Here is an 18,231-nt window from a genome sequence, read left to right on the forward strand (position 1 = left end):
AAACATGAGCCTAAACATATGAGTGATCGACGCAAGACATATTTCTGTTTGTATCAGCCTATTCGTATTGAACTGAAAGGGTCATCCCTACTGATAACAATAAAACTGTAGTCTGAGAGCATGGAGGAAGCCACAGGGCTGAGTTCAGTGATGTATGGGAAAAGCACATGTGGGCTTCTCTGAGCGTGTGTGATTCAGAAGCCCCCACCCCCCAGACACAGATGGGCCGCCTGTGATTGGACGTCCTGAAGGCTGGGCTACATGCCAGGGAAGCATGAGCAATACCATGTAGGAAAACATGGGGTGTTTCTTACTAGATCCCAGATGTGTAGACGGGCTGCATAGCCTGGTAGATCTTGAGGAAAGGGCGGCAACCTGAGAAACCATGAGAGAGAACAAAAACAAAATGTTAGTAGAGCTCTAAAAGTGGAATATCTAAAGGGCTGGTCTTCATCGTGGAGCAGAAATAGTCTCTCTAACTCTATCAGGCCCTGTTTATACACACAGTATTACCATGAGTCCCAGATGATACCATCACAATACTGTTTATAGCATGTTTACACTGTCTCTAATGTGTCGCCTGAAGCTGCTTGTGATCGGGTTTTGTTGAGGAGAGACTTCTGATATATATATATATATATATATGTTATGTTTATATTTATTGTAGTTCATTAATCAGTTGATTCGAATGATTCAATGTTGGTACTTTTTGTCAACAATAATTATTTAATTTTTTTAATCAGCGGACCACTTAGAAAACTTTACGGTCCACCTTTTTGAGAACGCCACACATAACTGTCTGGGTAGGATGGATTTGTTTATACTACAAATGTGATGTGGTCACATGTTTCTCTGACTACCTCCGACTGTGGTTTCAATGATCAGATCACGAAACATTCTAGACCCTGTCTACAGCTGGATTTAGCGCTGACCTCTTCTGATCGGATCACCAGAGATGTGTGTAATAGAGCAGCATGTTGTCAGTCTGACAGGAAGGCGTCAAAAGCAGCAGGACATGAGACGGACTCCAGAAACCTGCTTTCAACACCTTCGATAGTCACTGACAAATGGCCAACGGCCAGAGCATTTCAGCTCACCTCCTTTGGACTCGAAGTTTGGGATCCCGTGCATGATGACGTGGTGCAGAAACAGGGGCTTGTTGTTGATCTTGATGTGACCGGAGAGCAGACCGCTGAAGTACTGCACATACCTAAAGATTATCAGAAATAATTTAATAAGCAAAACAAATTAGTGGACAACACTAATGATTACAGACAACAGGGGAGGACTGAGACATGAACGAGTGTGTACTAGAGATGTCAAAACTACTGGTACTTCTATATCAAGTCATTAAAGGGGTCCTTGAACCACTGCACCTCTTTTTTAACTTTAGTTAGCGTGTAATGTTGCTGTTTGAGCATAAACAACATCTGCAAAGTTACAACGCTCAAAGTTTAATGCAAAGCGAGATATTTTCTTTTATAGAATTTGCCGACTACAAACGGCTAGTAGGGACTACAACGAGCTTCTTCCTGGGTTAGTGACATCACAAACCCCAACATTTACATAAACCCTGCCCCCGAGAACACACAACAAAACGCACAACCGAAGTGTGAGCTGTTTAAGCCCCGCCCTCTTCTGGAAAGGGGGCGGAAGCAGCAGCTCATTTGCATTTAAAGGGACACAAACAAAAGCGGCATGTTTTGCTCACACCCAAATAGGGACAAATTTGACAAACTATAATAAATGATCTGTGAGGTATTTTGAGCTGAAACTTCACAGACACATTCTGGGGACACCAGAGACTTATATTACATCTTGTGAAAAGGGGCATTATAAAAAAAAAATCCTCTTTAAAAAAAAAAAAAATATATATTATTCTAGGTTAATGTTAATTTCTACATATACTAATACATTTTTAAAATTTAAAGTTGTATAAATTACCATTACTTAAATGTTAACATATTAAACCATATTGTAATGTGTTATATGTCTGCATAAATAAGAGATATATGTCTAGAACAATAATAATTATTATTATTTACTGAATATTTATATATATGGCATGTTTAAATAAAGGACCATATTGGACATCATACTAGTTTTTGCTGTGCTATTAAACTTTTATTGAGAATCATAAGATTTCAATGGCATTGCTATCGACTACTGAAATTATAGTATTGCGACAACCATCCATTTAGGAAACGCAGATGCACCTGTTGTTAAATCTTGCTGAGTGTGTGAAAGTCTTGGGTTTCAAGCAAAAGACGTATTCATGTGAGTGTGTATTACATAACATACTATCTAAACACTGTTGTGAACACCATTTAGGGTCATGAGATGGTTTCATCTGCAGTTGAGGAGTGGTGTGCTGTGTTTCCGAACCCTTAACAGATGTTACGTTTTATAAACAGGAAAAAGCATTTTTCTTCTTGAATATTGAGGCTGTGTCTCTGGAGATGGATAGTGACCAGCGTTTCTGCATCTTCCTGGCAGATTGCCCGAGGCCTGGGTTCCCATGAACATTCAGTTGTTCCAGGGTCCCTCTATCCCAGAAGAGCAGAACGGCAGAAATCATAAGCTTCTTCTTTCCTCCTGGAGCAAGCTCTTACCATGACTCTGCCTTTCCATTTTCCATGAAGGGAGCACAAGTATGTGCCCCAATGAAATCTAGTTTTAATGAAGCCTGAAGTGCCAGTGCTTCCATATACAGATGGAATGCTTGATTCTGTAAAAGCAGCACATCTGTGGCCAAGTGTTCCCTTATGAGGAATAAATGGGTGTGTGTAGAGGCATGTACTCGAGCACAAATCGTATATACACGTTTATCAGCGTCTTTGGGTTTGTAACTGTACATTGGGGTCCAAAAATCTGTGAAACTACTAGTGGAAAAACATTTTTTTCTTTAATATAAAATTTTTTTCAACGCAAAAAATATAGTATAACATTGAAATCTGAGTGAAAGAAAAGAAAAAAAAAATGAAAAAAAGTCATGATATGACATGACTAAAACCTAATGATTATGTTCTCCAGCATAATTTGAGATGTTCCAGTGAACATCTTGAGCTTTAATGGAAGCAAGAGTCACATGATCACACATTTTGCTTATTTAAAAATGACCAATAACTCCTTGATTTTGTTTTCCGGGTCTACTAGAATAGGTTTCTACGGAAGAGGATTAGGGCTAAGCAAAAATAAAAAAAAATAAAACCATCTCGAGAAAAAATTCGTTAAATTACGAGAAAAAACTCGTTAAATTTTGAGAAAAAAGTCGAGATAAAATGTTGAGATTAAACTCATTAAATTATGAGAATAAAGTAATTAAATTACAAGAAAAAAGTCGTTAAATTATGAGAACAAATTCGTAATTTAACAAATTTGTTCTCATAATTGAATGACTTTTTTCTCATAATTTAATGACTTTGTCAACATTTTATCTCAACTTTTTTCTCGAAATTTAACGACATTTTTCTCATAATTTAACGAATTTGTTCTCATAATTTAACAACATTTTTCTCATAATTTAACGAATTTGTTCTCATAATTTAATGCCTTTTTCTCATAATTTAATGACTTTATTCTCAACATTTTATCTTGATTTTTTTCTTGAAATTTAACGAGTTTTTTCTCATAATTTAACGAGTTTACTCTCAACATTTTATCTCGACTTTTTTCTCGAAATTTAACAACTTTAATCTCAAGATGGTTTTATTTTTTTTTATTATTGCTTGGCCCTAATCCTCTTCCATAGGTTTCCATGCTTGATTTTTCAAAAAACATAATTTTTTCTCATATTTTGCATGATTGCAGCACTTCTCTTCTCAGTCTGTCAGTAGTGCTCTGTTTAGTTCCTCTGTCTCTATAAAACCCCTCCTTCTGATAAGCGCAATGTGCTCTGATTGGTCGGCTGGACCGGTGTGTTGTGATTGGTCAACTGCTTCGAGCGGGTTTCGAAAATGTCACAACCCTTACCATAATGCAAGTTTCAACACACTACTAACGCAACTCAACCAGGCCCCGCCACTTTGTTTGCATATGCCTTGGGAATTATTTAAATGAGGAATATTGTGATGTGTTTGTTCCCGGAAGAAAACTCAAGACTGTGAGTGTGCACTGATATAGAGAATAACTTTCGTCGACTCTGCAGACCTTTTTCATGCTCAAACAGCAACATCACACACTCCAAAAGTTGAAAATGTAAAAAAAAAAAGCAGCATAATAGACCTTTTTAATTGATGACCTAGAAATAGTGCAAAATCGGAAATATTTATTTTTCACTTAAGTCATAACTATTTCTGTATATAAATGTTTTAAAATAAAAAGACCAAGTTTGGTCTTGATTTTTGGACTCCACTGTACATATAAAGCTAAGCAGCAGACACTGGCAACCATTTCTGTTTAATTATAACTCAGGAAATAACAACCCAAAGGACTGACATCCCAAACATGGCCTTTTAGTGTCTCTACAGAGCATATTCGCAAAAAAAAATGATCATACTCTAGGCAATCAGGCACACAAATCCTCCACAGCTGGTACATGATGATGAGGATTTGAGTGTTTGAGAAATCAGGATGACTCTGGTGTTTATACAAATACAGTACAAATACACTTTAGTCCAATTCTCAATATTAACTAGTTTTTTTTATTAGCATGCATATTACTAGAATATTGGCTGTTTATTAGTATTTATAAAGCACATATTAATGCCTTATATCCCTTAATCCTATCCCATACCTAAACTTAACCTTACTAACTATTAATAAGCAGTAATTAGGAGTTTATTGAGGCAAAAGTCATAGTTAATAGTTAGTTAACCGTAAGAATTGGACCCTAATCTAAAGTGTGACCACAAAGGTGTTCGAGGTGAGTTAGACTGTTTAATGTTTTTGAAAGAAGTCTCTTCTGCTCACCGAGGCTGCATTTATTTTATAAAAATACAGCAAAACAGTAATATTGTGAAATATTACAATTTAAAATAACTATTTTCTTTTTAAAAAAAATTAATATATTCCTGTGATGCAAAGCTGAATTTTCAGCATCATTACTCCAGTCTTCATTGTCACATGATCCTTCAGAAATCATTCTAATATGATGATTTGCTGCTCAAGAAACATTTCCTTATTATTATTATTATCAATGTTGAAAACATTTATGTTGCTTAATTTTGTGGAAACTGTGATACCAAATTTTTTTCAGGATACAGAATTTAAAAAAATAGAAATCTTTTGTAACATTATAAATGTCACTTTTGATCCAAGTGCGCCCTTGTAAAAGTATTAATTTCTTTAAAAGTAAAATCTCACTAACTTTTGAATGGTAGCGTATTTTTCAGTATTGGTCATCACAGTGTCCTGGATTGCAACTGGAGCAATAGTTTGAGCACAACTGACCTGAGATCAGTCGTAGTGAGAGATATGTAATTTGCATGTTTGATAGCAGCAGTACTGAGGCAAGATCAGACATGAGGCGCTCAGAAAGAGATTACATACCATTTTTTTCTTTTAAAGGACATACAGCCATAGGGTATGGTTAGGTAAACAACACATAACCTAACTTAACCTAACAAAACTACACAAACATCGTTTGCATCATTCAGTCACCGTTATCTGGAGGTGAAGCTCATAAATTTGAACAATGGCTGAAACTGAATGCTCACAATGAGGGTCAAACTCATAAAGCAGAAAGATAAGAGGTCAGATGGGGAAAACAATGCACAACTGACCTTCTCTGGGAAGGCTGACCCACAGGAAGCACTTTATCTTCATAAAACCTCTTCATGGCAAACCTGTCAAGAGCCTGGTCTGCACTGCAGAGGCAAAGGAAATACTTGTAAAACACATTGCAAAAAACATCATATTCTTAATGAGCATCTTTGTCTTGTTTTCCGGTAAATGTAAATGTATCGAAAACTGCTTCTTGAATTTACTGGAAGCTTTTTGTACATAAAAATAGCACTTTGCATCAGAGATGAATTTGATCAGCACTTAATTTGAGTCTTGAGACAAATCCTCTTTTGTAAAGTGATGCATTTTGGCAGTTGTTTTTCCCGCCGCCCCCCGCTCATGTGTTACCTAACGCGTGGCCGGTCTTGTGATGTGGGATTAAGGTCTTTCCATAATAAGCATTCAGAGGAGCATCTTTAATTCGATAAACACAGACAGTACGCTGTCTACATGTCTTACCTCGCTGATATGTTGCTGTAATGCATGTACGCAGCCACAACTACCCCAGTTCGACCTCGGTTTCCCTGCAGGAAGAGAAGCAGACGGGATTATCAAATAATGCAGTACATTATTTCATGTCTTTATCATGTATGTCTAAATATATAGAATAAATAACGCATGTTTTTTTCAGATGGAAGTCATGTTTGTTTATATTTAAGAACAAACTAACATGATTACATATGTCAAAATTTTAAATTAAATGCAATTCTAACATGAAAAACTGGCAATTTATTAACATTCCAAGTGTTTTTTTTATTTATTTCTATAATCAAAAGGATTCTATAGAAGCTTGTTTTCGCCACTAAATAAAAAAATAAAAAATAATGTATGCATATGTAATAAACGTCATAATTCTGACTTTTTCTTCACAATTGCGAGATTTAAACTCAATATTGCGAGTTATAAAGTCAGAATTGGGGGATATAATGTCAGAATTGCAAGATATAGTCGCAATTCTGACTTTTTTCTCGCAACTGTGAGATTTTATCATGCAAAAACTGGCAATTTATTAACATTCCAAGTGTTTGTTTTTTTGTTTTTTTTATTATTTCTATAATCAAAAGGATTCTATAGAAGCTTGTTTTCGCCACTAAATAAAAAATAAAAAAGTAATATATGCATATGTAATAAACGTCATAATTCTGACTTTTTCTTCACAATTGCGAGATTTAAACTCAATATTGCGAGTTATTAAGTCAGAATTGGGGGATATAATGTCAGAATTGCAAGATATAGTCGCAATTCTGACTTTTTTCTCGCAATTGTGAGTTTTTATCATGCAATCCTGGCTTTATATCTCACAGTTCTGACTTTTTTCCTCAGAATTGCGAGATATAAACTCACAAATGCGAGTTATAAAGTCAGAACTCTGAGATATAAACTTGCAATTGCAAGAAAATAAGTCAGAATTGTGAGATAAAAAGTCACAATTACCTTTTATATTTTTTTATTTCATGGAGGAAACTTGTTTCTCAGGAAAAAAGTTTTAATTAAATACAATATAATGATAGTTAATGATCATGACTAAAATAACAGACAAAAGGTACATTAGAGCAGCAGGAATGACCCAAACCTGATGATACGTCAAGGCAGCAAAGAACTTCAAACAAAGTATTTAATCTATGGTTTGGATCATTTTGAACACACAGTTGTGCTCTTTCTGAATGAGTGAACATTTCCACCATCAAGCCATTGCCTCGTGTTTCCACTGTTACAAAGAACAACACGGGTTGCCATAACAATGTTTATGGTTTCCTGTTAAAAATTCAGCATATTTATGTTTATGACATTTCTGGCCCTTTATAAATCCAGATCACAACCTCTCTTGGCAGCGCTACACTTCTTAGGCCACTGAGAAAGCTCTCGTGAAGCGCTTTACGGATAGCAATGTGTAAGATGCATTTTGAGGGTGTGGTGAGAGTCAGGTCTGTTTGAAATCAAGTGGAAATACAGCGAAATGGATTTCTGAAAGCGCTAGACCATATAAGGATTGACCTGTGAATCACTGAGAACCAGTGGTTTAGAAGATTACCCACAAACTCCACAAGAGGCTGTTTTCTGACGTTTATTCTCACGGACAAAATCCCTTTCATTAGTGAGGTACTTAACAATACCTCAAAAACAACAAGGCACATTTTACAATCTAACTTCAAAAAGCATTATCATCATTCTAATGTTTATAAGTGGTAAGCAGAAATGTGACTTAACCAGATCAGAGGGTGATGAAAGAGTAGATTCAAATGAATTGTTTAAGAAAACAGATTTGCTTGAACCTCAAGACTGGGTCAGGAAAAGGGTTTCAAAACAATGGGGAAGTACTAACTTTACAAGTAAAATCAGTCATGTTTTCTTACGTAAAGACCCTGCGATTGCATCGTAAATCTCACTGTTCAGACCACCATGACCTTTGGGCACACACCACCCCGGGTTTATTAGGAGAAGCCTGAGAACGCCATCTACTGACAAAGCACTATGGGTACAATTTACAGTAACTATAATGTGCATCAATATTAAATATGTTTTGTAATATTTATATAAATACACACATTTTGCTAACCACCTTGGATTGATTTGTCGCAGGGCATTATGGGATGCCTGTTGCATACATCTTTGGAAGAACCTTCGGATCAGCAGTGCATTTATAATGCCTTCAAATTGTTTTTTTTTTTTACATGCTTAGAGACATTCTGTTGCTGGTGTTAACAAAAAAGCATGACTCAAATACCCAAAGCAGAACAAGCACAACTAAAACAGTACCTTATTGTGTAAGACAACCACATTGTGACTGTCAGCGTTCATCCAAGTGTCCATGGCTTTGCAGATGCTGCAGATCTTATCCAGGGCTGGAGCATGATGGTCCGGCCAGCCAAAATCCAGCACCTCACGTAAACAAACACACCAGAACACGAGTAAGACCAAGGGAACAAACATCTCTACATTAGATATCAGAAAAAAGTCAAAAAGTAAACTCTACTTACTTTGGGATTCAGCTTGGAGATGTCATATCGCTTTTCACTGAGGTTGAAGAGCTGTAAAAATGTCATATAAAAACTCATATTACTACTTAAAACAGAGGGTAAAAACAACCCAAGTTGGGTTAAAAATGGACAAACCCAGCAATTGGGTTGTTTTGACCCAGCGGTTGGTTTAAATGTTTGTCCAACATGCTGGGCAGTTTTATTTATCCCAATTATTGTTTAAAAATTACTATATGGCTGGCTTACAATGAACTCAAAATAGGCTGGAAATTAAAAATCAGACACATAATTACTAGAGGCAACAATAATAATCAAAAGGCGAACATTTATTAATAATAATCATTTAATAAATTGATTATTTAATTATTATTCATTAAACTTATTAAATATTTGTCTGGCTATCACCAGACCAAGCTCAATTTAAAATTGAACATTGGTCTGGGGAGTTTGTTATGTATTTTCTACTGCACAAGAGGCGTGATCAACGAGCATTATTCACGCAATTGGATAGTCCTTCAACCAATCAGATCAACGATCCGGGTGACGTAACTTTGCAGAGCGATGCGAAAACTCCAGACAGGTTTAGTTTGTATTGGTTTGTAGCATTGATCAGCGGTTTACAGAAGCAGCAATGGCATCGAGCGATTTTTGCAGGTTGTGCAAAAAAAACATGAAAGTGAGTGATATTTACACCCAGTCGAGCGATTTGTTTGCTGAACTAAAGAAGTCATTTAGCATCAATGAGAGGTTAAAAGGAATTTGACTGACGGTCGTGCGAGAGACGTCATCGTGTTATACCCGCCCAGAGCCATGGAAAGAGCTCTGTACCCAATAGCGAGCAAGGTGGATAAGCCAGTCTGTGATTGGTTCCCGCAAAAGTGTAACAGAAGCAGTAGAAATGAATGTACGGGTTTCCAGACTGAGTTGCCGGGCGAAATCAAATCGCTGGCAGATCAGGCTGGGTTTACCCAGTCTAATTAAACATATTAATAAATGTTAATTTCCAACATATTTTGGGATCATTTTAAGTAAGAAATACAGTCATTTTTAAAGGATGGTTGAGTTAAATAAAACTACCCAGCAGATTGGGCAAAGATTAAACCCAACCGCTGGATTAAAACAACCTAATAGCGGAGTTTGTCCATTTTTAACCCAACTTGGGTTGCTTTTAACCCAGCATTTTGACTTTGCAACTACATGTCAACTAGCAGTCATTTAAGTATTAGTAGACTATCTGCTTAATATCTACTTAAACTTTATTTTGATGCTATCCAACAGACATTCTACTTACTATAAGTAACTTTGCAACTACATTTTCCCATTTGCAAACTTTTTCTACTAACTTGAAAACTAGCCTAACCTTACAGTCTACTAATACCCTAATGTTTCAAAGTTACTTAGTTAGTAAAACGTCTAAAGTAGACTATCAAAATAAAGTGTAAGTTTTGAGGTCTCACCAAGTAGTTGTCACCATGTTTAGAGCGTAGCATGGTGGCCACCTCCTTTATGTTAGCGCTGTAGCTCGGTTCTTCTACATTACTGGGGAAGGTCACAGAAATGATGCGTTCTGTGATGTAGACCAGGTCCACCTCATAGTTTTCCTCCATGGCCTGGATCAAACTCAAACTCCTGCAAAAATCAGAAAACGATTAGACAACATCAGTCTACAGAAAATCACTCGCTTTTTTCGGTGTGCAATGAAGGCGATTCACAATATTCACAATAGTCTTGTGTCTCATAGTAAATGACATCACAAAATCACCAAGTTTTTTCAGAAGAACGCCTCACCTCAAACATGTCAGCGCTGAACAGTCTATTAAACGCATATCTGATGTTCAGTATGGCTTGAATAAAAAATAGTGGGGAAAGATTGATCGCAGAGATAAACAAAAGAGATATGAAAATATCCTGCATTCCTTGTGTGCAGCAGTGCAGACCAAAGAAAACAATTTGGTCACTGGTGAGGCGTAGGTCTGCCAAGGATGAAACCACAATCAGGCCCCCCATCTCTGACCTCACTCTCTCCTCAGGTCTGATTTCAAGGCAATCAGAGAGAAGTACTACAGCAAGAAGACGGCCATCTTTAAATCCAGGGCTCCGTTCCAAAACCTAGTAAGCTTCCTAAGTAGGCAGCATTTTAGCGTGCTCCCAAAACGAAAACTGTTCAAATAGGTAGGCTGAATTCTCCTTTTGGAGAATCCTACAATGCATTGTGACTAGCTTAGAAAAAATTAATATTGTTAATTTTACATCATGCCAACATAGCTCTATTGAAATCAATCATGAGTTTGTTTCCTGTTTGCTTTAGTAATGCAGGAAGCTCACAGTAATGCAGCTCACTATGTTTTGGAGCAGAGCATGCAAACCTTTAGCAAATTACGGTCAGTGTTTGAACTCAGGCGGTGTAGCTTTTGGAAAGATACCTGTCGGAGAGGTCCATTTTTGCCCTTGTTGAGCAATTAATGAAGCCATGTATAGGAAACTCTGGATTTCGTCATGTCTTCTGGGCATTGCAGTCACAGTAAATCATGTAAATCTCTCTACGGCTGATTTTAATCGAAAAGCGATTTACATTCAGTGCATTTCAGAGAAATAAATGTAAATAAACCATGATTGTGAATGGTACATGACATATAAACATTGTTCTTGCATCACAGTGTCTGGGAAAACAGATTCAACATTGCACAGCTCTCATGAGAAAATACAAGGCGTAACAATGTCTGAACAATCGGATTTCCCTCTGTTCCCACAATCGTTTTGAAAGCCCGTAAGGTTTGTGCATTCATTCACACTGAAACAAACATATTTGCTACCCTTGATCAATAAACATAATCCATCATAAGTGCACTGAAACTGTGCTTTATTTAAGTAACGTCACTGTTACGGCACTATTTGTTTCGTGGAACTGAAAACAAAAGTACATTTTAAATTGAGAATGGAATAAGTTCATCAAGTCATGGAAAAGGCATAGGTGAATTAAAAGCTTTTGCTTTTCATATATTATGTGGGTATGTTTGCACTGTTAACTGTTTTGCATAATTCCTGAGTTAAATGGAAGCTAAAATAACACAGATTAGCACATGCAAATAAAATAGTGCTATCAGCGGGTGACATTCATTCTCCAAAATCAGTTAAACCACAGTACTCCACAAACACATGTACTACTGAAAAATTCCTTGCCATAAAAAGCAGTAATACTCTTTTTGGCAGAAAAACAAAGGGGTCTCAAAGGGTCTCATTTTAAGGTTGTGTCCAAATGGACAGTTTCCCAAAACAAGAGACAAATAAAATAGCTGCCCATGTAAATAAAAAGTTAAAATCCCCCCTGGTAGCTGAAATGGGAGCTATTTGTAGTGATGCATTTCACAAAGCATCTTCTCACAGCCTGGCATGAACACACCCAACAGCTGAGAGACATAAGACCATCGGAATGGATCCGAGATCAACTCAAATGTTATATAACCTGAGACCAATCTTTCGTTTGTTTTGAATAATCTTATCTTTTGGTTTGCATGCTAGAGGTCTTTATGCGATATATACAATTTTTTTCTGACAGAAATGCTCACGGGTGGGCAGTGTCTCTTTCGCTGCCAGTATCTGTAGCAAACGATCACTCAAGATAAAGGTATCATTATTTATCTAATATATGTGGGAGAGAAGCCCTATTAGGACAACATAACTTATGCCTGGAGATTGTGTAGATGCTTTAAAACGTGTTTATTCTTTGCACTCATAAACTGCGATTAAGAATGTGAGACTGATCCAAGCAGAGTCAGATGTCAAACAGGGCTGGATTTAGGAATGCTATGAAGATCCCTTGAGATTTCACTAAAGCAGCACATAGCAACACATGAGATATTGACTAAACTGATTTCTGATGAAGACGATGACATCTCTTACCTGGACGGTCTGCGTCGAGACTCCATGCTCTTGGAGGATTTGGTTGAGCCCTAAAAGAAAAGAAAGTTCTGAGTTAGAATTATAAAAATCTAGTTGAGGAAATCCAGTGCATGAATTAGATTCAGGATTCCTGTAGGAAACATCAGTCAGAAAAAATAGAGGTAAAGAACTGATTTGCTGTTGATATGTATGAGAATCAGCACTCAACACAACACACACAATGTTTATGCAGCGCAAATGCACATATGCATAAATAGATGCAAGACGAGACCATGCATGTAAATATTTGCAGTCAGTTTTGATTAATACTGAAAAAAGTATCGAGTTTACAAATCCAAACATTTTTAAAGTCCCCCTGTGGTGAAAATCAAGTTTTTAATGTTGTTTATATGTCTATATGGTGTTTTTAATATGCTTTAAGACAAACCATGTGCAAATTCGTAAGTCAACACTATTGCTGAGTATTTTCTTTTTAAAACTGCAGTGATCTAAAGACGGTTTGAAATCGCTGGTGTCTGTGACGTCATAAACTACCTTGTAACCAATCACGTCAACGTGCTGGCAGGCTTTAGCATATCATTAACAGTGAACTAGCAGGGGAGTCTCGAGAGAATCCAGGTTATCCTGGTATATTTTTCTGTTGATATGAAAAATCATGTAGATTTAGCAATATAGTGGGTGTATGATGCATATTATGATGCTATGATGAACTATATGTCTTTCTCCACTGACGTTCTGAGTTGTTCAAAGCATTTCTAAGGATATGATTGTTAGAAAACAGCTGTCTGACTCTGACATGTAACATTAGCAACGCATTATTAGCTGTTTGATAATGTAGTCAAGCAAAAGGCTAATCATATTAATAACCGTTATGTGTCCGAGGTAGTAAAAAGCATTGTGCGGCGTTTACCTTAGTAAGTTGACCGAGTGGATCTCTGAGCTGGTGTAAGTGAGTGGAGGCGGGGCTAATTATCATATTCATAGATCCACGTATACTAAATGAGGCAATGGTGTAGAGTTAAATTCAAGCTACTCACCCTCAAGCCATCCTAGGTGTATATGACTTTCTTCTTTCTGATGAACATAATCGGAGAAATATTAATAAATATCCTGACGCATCCAAGCTTTATAATGACAGTGGACGATGACTATGAAGCTGAAGAAAATGCTTCCATCAATCACAAACGTACTCCACACGGCTCCGGGGGGTTAATGAAGGCCTTCTGAAGTGAAGTGATGTGTTTGTGTAAAAAAAAAAAAAATGCATATTTAAACAACTTATGAAGTAAAATATCTAGCTTCTGCCAGACCGTCTTCCATATTTAAGTTACGAAGAAAGTGTAAACTGGCATCACATCAGTTACACTTTTCCCATAAGTTCAATAGGGAAGGCATAGGACGTAGTGTAAGCTTTGTGAACTGCAAGAACTGAAAGTTTTACACTTTCTTTGTACGTTGAATACGGAAGGATATTTATTAATATTTCTCAGATTGTGTTCATCAGAAAGAAGAAAGTCATGTACACCTTGGATGGCTTGAGGGTGAGTAAAGCTTGGGCTAATTTTCATTTGAAAGTGAACTAATCCTTTAAGATGGCTGATTTAATGCCAATATATTGACAAAACCATTTAATGACCGTAAAGACATACAAACTTAATTTTGTGCAATATTTGCTCAAAAATCTAGTAAAAAATACAACAAAGCTTTTGGCGGAGTTTGGAATCAACCCAACAGACAGCGAACACTCTGTTCAGCTTATGCAGATAATCTCAAAATGACCAAATAAAGCCCAATTATTCAGCCTGGCTAATACAGCGGACTAATAATAATCTCACAAATACGACAGTTTCCAGATGCTTTTAGCCCATTTCCTGTTTAAAAATGACCGTAAACCAGTTATCCACTGCGGAGGTTTACTCTTCATCTCCAGAGCTCAGGCTGTTCTGCTGATTACACCAATGAAAAGGCCATTTGTTTGGGCGGTTCATTTTTGTTTTGTGTTTCTCCATATGTAAAACTGTGTTAATACAAGTTGAAGAGAGCTGATGTGAGTGTGCTGGTCTGTATCTATCACTGAACATGTCAGTTCAGCTCTATATACTGTAAAGGCAATGACAGCCTGTGAGGTGAGGTGAAGTGAGGGAACGAAATTATATGGATTTCACACAGGAGACATTGAAAGGTGAAGTGTGTAATTTCTGCACTATTTTTTGTAGTTGGGTTTGGTGCTGGTAGTGGGACAAAAATACATGCTTCACCTTTAATATCACATCTAGAGACTAAGAAAAGTGTTAATGGTCTCACCCTGAGTCTCACAAAAGTAGGAGAAGCCTCGAAAGATGCGTGGCCTATGCTCACCGTCTAAATGACATACTAGTGCATAACTGACACGACTAAAAAGGAACAATGCTTACTAAGAAAACCCAGAATCCAACGTATAATTATACAGAGTGCTGGGGCCTTTTCTGGAAACTGTATAGACTTTGCATGTGGTTTCCCATATGTAGCAGTCTTAGAATAGTATAGAACAACTTGAGGAAATGAAATGATGGGAAAATTTCAAGTTCAAATGTCTCCAAAAAGATAACAACATACTGAGGTTTGAATCCGGTTCAACTGGGTAATTGCTTAATGAGCGATGCCTTAAAAAAATATTTTATAACAATATTATAAAATTATAATATTTTTATAATTTCTATAACATTTACTAAAGAAATTGCCAAGATTATGTTATCTAACAAACCCATTTGGTATTCCATTTGGTTAAAAAACGGTGTCTGTGCCAAAAGCCTCGTGGGCAGCGCACCTACATATAGCACCGTTTGAGATCGAATCCCGGCTCGCGGACCTTTCCCGATCCCTCGCCTCCTGTCTACATACTGTCCTATCATAATAAAAAGACAAAAATTCCAAAAATAAATAAAAAACAAAAACAAAAAAAAAACAACAACAACAACAACAAAAAAAGGAATGGAATGGCACTGCAAAATCAAAAAGTTTTCCTGAACCTATTTGCCACTGACCAGCACACATATAGTGCCGCCCCAAACTCATGCAATTGCAATTAAGTCTATGTCGCTTTGTCAAGACACCCCCCACACACACACTAGGGCTGGGCGATATATCGCATGCAATTGTCACGCGCATTTCATCAGTAAAGTCGGTTCCCTGATTACCGCTAAATCGCCATCACCTGCTTTCAAATGGAGCGGCATTTAATAGACAGAGCCGTAGATCACTGACAAGCCACGCAATATCACGTTCATTATCGAAGGCGATTCATCTGCGAAATGCGCGTGACAATTGCATGCGATATATCGCCCAGCCCTAACACACACCCCAAAAAAAGCAATGAAATGCATCAAAACATCAAAAAATGTACAAACATCCGCTAATTCCCATGACATTTTCAGGTCTAGAAATGGTCCCTGGACATTTTACTTAATGAATTCTATTAAAGACTTAAAGGAACTGTCAAACGAAAATTCTGTCATTATTTACTCGCCCTCATGCCTTTAAAACCTATAGGACTTTTTTCTTTCTTCTGTGGGACACAAAAGAAGATAATTTTTAAGAAAGTGCCAATGTTTTTGTCCATACAATGAAAGTCAATGGGGTCCAAAATTGCAGTGACGTCTCATGGACTTTCATTGTACAAAAATGGTTGAAACATTCTTCAAAATATCTTCTTTCCACAGAAGTAAGAAAGTCATACTGGTTAGGAATGATATGATGGTAGGTAAACAATGACAGACTTTTTATTTTTGGGTGAATAAGTGCTTATTTTATGCTGTATTTTTTTTTTTTTTTTTTCAAAATAATTTTTGGTAGTCTTTCTACTTCAAAATGTCACATTTAATTCAATGTGTAATTACTTAATTCAATGCTTTGTAATTCTTTGAGAAATTTACTAGCAATTTCTGAGAGACAATTGTTTCAAAGTAAATCCTACACCATTTTTCTTTCTGTCTAGGAGAATTTGTTAAGTAAAATGTTCTCACACAGCATTAGTTTCCTAAATAATCCTCTTTTCCAAGAACCTAACAAAATCTACTACAATATTGTTTGCACATATAGTATTTAGAGACCAATCAAGCTATAAATGATCCGACTGTAAAAGTCCATTAACACATTTTGTAGTTTAACACACTTTTGTGTGTATAGATTACTGGGCCAGGCCATTATGAACACTCATAAAGCACAAATAAGCCAAACTAAACTGCTTACTTTTAGCCCGAGAACTACATTGCGACATGCTTGAGTAAAACACCCTTGGCATTGCAAACTCAATCCACAGGGTCCACCTTCCATCTCTCGCCACACCGTGCCCGGTTCCAAAAACATTCCCTTAATCAGCCGATAATTGCGACCCCCAGAAGGACGGCCAAGAAAGGGTGGGTGGGGGGTTGGAGGGGGTCTCAGCCAGGCTTGATCAAAACCAGCTGGAAATGCTGCTTTCGAGCGGGCCCGGCAAATGAACAATCAGAGAGCGCAGGGAAGAAAGCGAGGGATAGCTTTGAGGAAAAAGTTGCCACTGCACAAAGACCTACACTCTTAAAAATAAAGGCTCTTGATTGGAATTTGTGATTCCATGGAACCTTTCCATTGCAAAAAAGTTCTGTTCACTGAAAACCCAAAATGGTTCTTCTACTGCATCGCTGCGGAAGCCTCATTTTGGAACCTTTATTTTTAAAAACGTACAATCAAAGTCAGGCGTAACCTGAAGGCCTACCTTAAACAGGTAACCCGTACTCCACCTCCACGCATCACGCAAGGAGGACAAGCGCCTCCGTAGGGAGCCGCTGGGATTCATGGTCGGGAAGTAACGCTTCCCTTCTCCTTGCATTCCCCTTTTCCCAAAGCGTGCCCCACGTTCCTGGCTCTATTTTGGTTCTGCGCTGTGCCGAGGATGCCACATGCCTGGCGTCAAACTTAAGCGGACCGCAGCGTTCTTCCTTCTCCCACTTGCAGAGTTACTCTTTCCCTTGTTTTGTTCCCTCCCGCCTCCCTCTCCGGCCCCTCCTTTTTCCTCGGCACCTCTCCCCTCCCTCTTTCCCATGCCGTGCGTGTGTGCGCTGCTGCCACCCGCGTTTGTTTGGATCTTCGGTCTAGCCTTTGCTCCCTCTCTGGGTCACACACTCAGCAGCTGACTGGAGGAGATGATCATTCTGACCTCACAGCTTCAACTATTCACAGTTGTGTCACCTCCAGTAAACCACGGCCCATCACCTCGCTTTCTCTAGAATATATATGTAGTATATAAAGAATATAAAGTTGTCAAATCGCAATTTTTTTTGTGTATACATAGTTTTTATCCCTGAGGTCCACTTAGGATGCTAAAAATAGCTGTAATAGTTTTTCATGAGCATTTTCTATCCTCTAGCTGACCCTGAAGCAGGCTGTGTTCTTTTTGCTGCCATATCTTTAAGACTTCTATGTAAACGTTCACTTTGCATGCGAAATGGACCCTTTTCACAAGGTGTGATGATGCCTTTCCACAGTTATTAACATTGCAAATCTACACGCTAAATGCGGTTGGGTTAAATGTTTGCCCATCGTGCTGGGCAGTTTTATTTAACCCAACTATTGTTTATACATCACTATATGGCTGACTTAAAACTATTTGACT

General features: G+C 37.5%; 1 protein-coding gene across 15 annotated transcripts in view; it reads right to left on the reverse strand.

Annotated features, from left to right (window-relative positions):
• Positions 1–18,231, reverse strand: part of tns1b (tensin 1b) — a 320,941-nt gene that overhangs the window by 71,236 nt on the left and 231,474 nt on the right. For 14 of the 15 annotated variants that reach the window (XM_048194585.1, XM_048194584.1, XM_048194582.1 and 11 more), the window contains 8 exons: positions 12,603–12,652; positions 10,160–10,331; positions 8,703–8,753; positions 8,482–8,604; positions 6,184–6,248; positions 5,724–5,807; positions 1,098–1,210; positions 315–375 (listed from right to left, as the gene is read on the reverse strand). In XM_048194585.1, coding sequence (XP_048050542.1) covers positions 315–375; positions 1,098–1,210; positions 5,724–5,807; positions 6,184–6,248; positions 8,482–8,604; positions 8,703–8,753; positions 10,160–10,331; positions 12,603–12,652 — 719 coding nt within the window. Of the gene's footprint in view, positions 1–314; positions 376–1,097; positions 1,211–5,723; positions 5,808–6,183; positions 6,249–8,481; positions 8,605–8,702; positions 8,754–10,159; positions 10,332–12,602; positions 12,653–17,334; positions 17,584–18,231 lie in introns of those variants that run through there. The other variant, XM_048194590.1, reaches the window with a different exon arrangement.

The sequence above is a fragment of the Megalobrama amblycephala genome, linkage group LG6 (genome assembly GCF_018812025.1).
Source record: "Megalobrama amblycephala isolate DHTTF-2021 linkage group LG6, ASM1881202v1, whole genome shotgun sequence".
In the NCBI taxonomy this organism is placed as follows: Eukaryota; Metazoa; Chordata; class Actinopteri; order Cypriniformes; family Xenocyprididae; genus Megalobrama; species Megalobrama amblycephala.